Source organism: Trypanosoma cruzi, genomic scaffold, assembly GCF_000209065.1.
Source record: "Trypanosoma cruzi strain CL Brener 1047053511947 genomic scaffold, whole genome shotgun sequence".
Classification (NCBI taxonomy): Eukaryota; Euglenozoa; class Kinetoplastea; order Trypanosomatida; family Trypanosomatidae; genus Trypanosoma; species Trypanosoma cruzi.
In genome coordinates this window covers 1-4,763 of record NW_001849081.1, presented here as the reverse complement: position 1 = coordinate 4,763, position 4,763 = coordinate 1, and the positions used below count along the sequence as shown (strand labels likewise).

General features: G+C 48.5%; 3 protein-coding genes across 3 annotated transcripts, besides 9 other annotated features; all 3 read right to left on the bottom strand.

Annotated features, from left to right (window-relative positions):
- On the bottom strand, positions 1 to 1,281 carry Tc00.1047053507103.29 (hypothetical protein, conserved; the record flags this gene model as incomplete). Its single annotated transcript, XM_798756.1, has 1 exon — positions 1 to 1,281. A coding segment is annotated over one exon (1,281 nt), but the record flags the coding sequence as incomplete, so codon positions are not given.
- Positions 1 to 1,431: a sequence feature (heterozygous, non-Esmeraldo-like haplotype).
- Positions 1,309 to 1,356: a microsatellite.
- Positions 1,420 to 1,453: a microsatellite.
- Positions 1,432 to 1,767: a sequence feature (areas merged during assembly that could not be assigned to a particular haplotype. This can correspond to areas where the two haplotypes were merged or to regions with more than two copies in the genome that were merged during assembly.).
- Positions 1,460 to 1,904: a mobile genetic element.
- Positions 1,768 to 3,242: a sequence feature (areas not merged during assembly with more than two copies in the genome that could not be assigned to a particular haplotype).
- Positions 1,839 to 1,858: a microsatellite.
- Positions 2,547 to 3,263, bottom strand: Tc00.1047053507103.20 (uncharacterized protein; the record flags this gene model as incomplete). Its single annotated transcript, XM_798755.1, has 1 exon — positions 2,547 to 3,263. The coding sequence occupies one exon, from the start codon at positions 3,261 to 3,263 to the stop codon at positions 2,547 to 2,549; it is 717 nt and encodes a 238-aa protein (XP_803848.1).
- Positions 3,243 to 4,763: a sequence feature (heterozygous, non-Esmeraldo-like haplotype).
- Positions 3,587 to 3,976, bottom strand: Tc00.1047053507103.10 (DnaJ chaperone protein, putative; the record flags this gene model as incomplete). The annotated part of the gene is made up of 1 exon (XM_798750.1): positions 3,587 to 3,976. One exon carries the CDS (start codon positions 3,974 to 3,976, stop codon positions 3,587 to 3,589), a length of 390 nt encoding a protein of 129 aa, XP_803843.1.
- Positions 4,479 to 4,742: a mobile genetic element.

The following is a 4,763-nucleotide window of genomic DNA, read 5'->3' as shown; positions in this document are numbered from 1 at the left end:
TCTCCGTTTTCTGAACTGGTCCTCTCGCGTCTGAACCACCCTCCGCATATTCACCTGCTGCTCCTCTGCACTCTTTCGCACCTTCCGCAGTGCATTGGCAAGGCGCACAACTTCCGACTGTCGTTCCTTCAGTGTGGCCTTGAGTTTGGGGATCTCTGATTTGAACTCCGCATTCTGCGCCTCTGCAACGGCCAGTCGATCCGCCTCCGTCTTGAACCGACGCTGCTGTTCCTCCAGCTGCTTCGCCATGCGCGCCACGGCATCACGCTCCTCTGCAGCAAGAACCTTCAAATGACTTTCCTCGGCAGAAAGCCCCTCTGCAGCGGCCTTCCGCTCCTCCGCTTCCACCATTTGCCGGTCAGACGTCGCACGACACTCTCGCACCTGCTGCTCAAGGCTCTCACGCACCCGTTGGACATCGGAAAGGCTGTCAAGAAGTGTTTGATAGCTGGATAGACTGGCCTCAAGCTGCTGTCGGGCCATCTCATTGTCATGTTGCACCCTTTCAAAATTGCTTCGCATCGCCTCACGTTCATCTAAAAGTTGGGAAACTTTTGAATGCGCGACTGCACGTTCGCCCTCAAGCTGCTTCTTAGCAAGAATGAGCTCACGCAGGTATGCCGCCTGACTCACAGTGTTTCGCGTGCTTTTTTCAACAAGTGCATCCAGCTCTGCCACTTGTTTGCGCAACTGTTGGATGTGCTCGCGACCCTCCTTTTCACGTGCGTGGGCACTATCGGCAAGAGACCACGCCTTTTCAATCTCTTTACGCAACGTTGCAATGACTTCCTCATCCTCCCGCGATAGTTTCAACGCGGCCTCCACTTTGGTGCCATGCACTTCAAGGTCCATTTGCAATTCCTTGATCTTCGCCGACAATCGCTTTTCGCCGTCGTTGCTCTTTCGCAGAAGACGATGTATCTTTTCATACTCATCTTTAAACGCCTCAAGTTGCGGCTCCATAGCAAGTTCCCTCAACACCTCTAAATAGTGATGCTCAATGCTATCAAGGGAGACAACAGTGTAGTGTGCTGTGTCGGGTGAGGCACGACCGTTACTCCCATCTTTATTTTTCTCATCCCCCTGCTTCATCGTATGCTTTCGGCTACGCCTCCTCCTTTTTTTCCCGTACTCCGCCCTTCCGTGTGTGTATATTTGGCTATGTGCCTCCCTAATACACCACCTCCCTACACTTTCTTCTGCGTAGAAAAATATACACACCTCGGCGTGCACCCATGCAAATATATACATATATAGATGGGGAGAAGTGCATGCATCCATTTGGACAAATGAGAAAGGAGAAAAAAAACATGCAAACACACACGGACACACTCAAACACAAAAAACACACACACAAAAAAAGTGCTGCTTGAAAGAAAAAACAAACAACACAAAAGAATGCTACACAAGAAGTGCGAGAAAGAAGAAAAACAAAAAAAAAGAAGAAAAAAAATAGAGTATATTCGCCTGGGTCGCTGGCCGGACCCTGGAATTGTCTAAGAAAAATCAAACAATAAAAAAAAAGGCGTAAGTGGAGGGGCACCAAATTCCCCTCAATGCCCTCTTCCAATATACATTTATATATTCGGATGACCACTCACGTGGCCTTTTGCACTTTGTTAGGATCAGAAATATTATTACTTACAAAGTGGCAGAGTTTGGGGTGTCGCCCAGCCACAAGACCCCGCCACGAGGAGGCGGGAAAGCAAAAAATAAAAATACACAAATAATTTCGTCCTGCCAATGTCGGTTTTCTGTTCCCTCTAAAGTCGTGGTCTTCCAAACAGTCATAAAATAGGGGAAAGTGGCATAAAGAAATGTATTCATTTTGTCAGGGTATAATAATAATAATAATAATTACGGCGACCAGCTTTCCCCTGCGATCACTCTCCTAACAAGCTCCTAGAGGTGGCAACAAAAATATAGAACCATAAAGAAGGCCCTATCCCTTCTCCCCAGAAAAAGAAAAGGGCACAACAATTGGGGAAGCCATTTTGGTTCAATGCGCCCAAGATCCACACACACACACGCCAAAAAGAGCATTCATCCAAGACCCACACAAACGCAAATAAATAAATTCATGAGTTGTATTTTATGGCGGCCGGGTGGGTCGAAACCCCCACAGGACGGCATTCTTTAAAAGTCCCCTGCAACCGCCGGAGTCCACTCTGCGCGGGGAGCAGTAGTGGTAGGCAGGATAAACAAAGGAAACTACCGTCGATACCGTGCAGCGCGCAGCACCATTGAAACCTAAATTAATTAATGCACAACGAAATGCCGTGGTCAAACACGACGCGATACGAAATACCTGACCCTATCTGAGCACACCTGCTTTCCGAATGCTTCTACACATTCGCTGAGTTCAAAGAGAAACAGGGGCCGCGCCAACAAATCCTTTGCCCATAACCAAAGCTAAACAAAGCAGGGCGCGTCGATATGTTCTGAAGAAAGGTTTCATCCATTCTCCCGCACAACTCCTCTTCCCACAAAATCGCCACATTCTCTTCCTCTATTGCCTTCTTTTCCCTTAAAGAGGGCAAAGGGGTTTAGTCAATATCCGAGAGACCTTGCCGAGGGCGCTGAGGCAAGAACATCTCGCCGTTTGAACCCGTTGGTGTGTCAGGAGCGCCCTGCGGCATGTCACGAACATCCCGATTTCGACGACTCTCCAGGAAAAAAGAATGTTTTCTGCTCGGCTGTCCATCGTCGTCATGTCCGCCCCCAACTCCCTTCTCGCCACCGGAATGCGCTTCACTCCCCTGTTGCTCATCATTTCCCTCCGTCGCCGCATCGCCGTGGGGCGAGTTGCTCGCCTCGCCATCCTCAGTCAACAGGAAAAAACACACGAAGCAAAAAATCATCAACGTAGAAAATAAAAAACACCCGAGGAGAAAATACACCGGAATGAGGGCCGCATGGAGTGAAAAAACATCCCCAGCAGCACCGTGACGGGCACGGTCCAAGTCGTTCAGCCGCATAGATACAATTGAAACCGATGCAAGGACAAGGCCAACAGCAGTAATGAACGGGATGGATATGACAAAAATATTGCAGCTGCCCGCAGGATTTCCTCGCAATTTTTGGATGAAAATTCGGTACAAAATCGAGTCAAGAAGTGTCAGAACACCAAAGAAGTAGAATGGCAGCGCCAAAATCACAAAGTAATTTGTCGCAATGACCTCGTCCACGCGACACGCAATAAGAGCGCTGAATACCACCACGGAAATCCCTTTAGGAATACCCACAACAAAAAAAACATTCATGCACGTCCACAGTCCGTCGTGTCCGCTATACTTTAGTCTTTCACGCTTTTGCCTCGTGGGGGGCCTTGTAATGATGCCCAATAGAGTTGACGACGCCTCAAATGAAAATTATTGCCGCCACGCAAAGATGTCATGTCGTTTGCATCCCTGGCAACAGGCACAAGAACGGTGAGTACAATAAGAGAAAGTACGATCAGCGTCCACAAGAAGACTCCTACACGTAACGTGCACATCGACACGAAAAAAACAACCAGCGTTGGAATACCAATAACGATGTCAACAATGAACAGCTGTGAAAAGACCTTGACGTAGTTCCAATAGGCTCAACTGTGGTCGTTCACAGAATGAGCGTCCCGCGCCACAAGACGACCCGCGACATATGCAACAAGAAAAGCAGTAAAAATGACAACCAACGATGCTGCCAAGAAAGGTGTGCATGCCATAATGCACAAAATCGAACGTCCCCCAAGCTGGAGAATCAGCACGTCCGAGACAGGATTATCCACAAAGCTGGCTCCAAACCTGTCGTATATTTTCCTCTTTTGGGGATTCAAGAGCACCTCGTACGCCGACTGTACCTCCTTGAGCCTCTCCGCCCCCTCCGGTCCCGCCCTATCAGGGTGAAACCTTAACGCCAGCTGGCGGTAGTTCCTTCGGATTCGCTCCTGCGTCGCATCGCGTGGGAGTTCAAGACTCTGATAGTAATCCGTCATTTCTGTCCTTTCCAAATCCTACTCCTTCTGCTGCGATCACCCAACAACGCGCAAGGAAAGTAGCGCACATGATTGACACCCCCATTCCTTCCCCTCCCCTCCCTCAAAAGGAGGAGGCACAACAACGGTAGGAAAAAAACACAAGCATCACAGGCAAGAGCGCCCCAAATTTTAAAAAATAAATCACAGAAAAAAAAAGCCAAATTGCCGTGACGACAAAAGCAAAAACACACACACACACAAAAAGAGCTCCTAGAATATTCACTTGGGCCGCCGAACGGATCCTGCGGCTGTCAATAGGATTCACACAGGACGGGAATGAGAAGGGGTGAATGGAATGGGGGCGGGGGTTCGCCAAATCCCCAATGAGTATTTACACCAAGTGCGCGCATATTTATATATGCACATTATGGTGGCTACTATCGTAACTTGATCGCTCCATCCGGATTGGGCGTGCATGTACATATACATACATAAGTGTGTGTGTATGTATGTATTCACAACCTACAAAGTGGAAGACTTTGGGCTCCTCCAGCCGCAAGACGCAGTCGCAAGGTAAGAACCACAAAGGGGGCAAGTGGGACGGCAGAAACAAAAGTAATTAAAACTCATCCAGAAGTTATCGGTTCCCTGATTGCTACCCTCGGGGTCTTCTAGAAGATTCATAAAATAGGAAAACCTCCCAAAGAAATATATTCTTTCAATCAGGATATACATGTATTTGGGCAGCCAGCCTTCCTCGCGAACACTCCGTTCACAAACTCCTAGTCTTCTGCTCGTCCACACA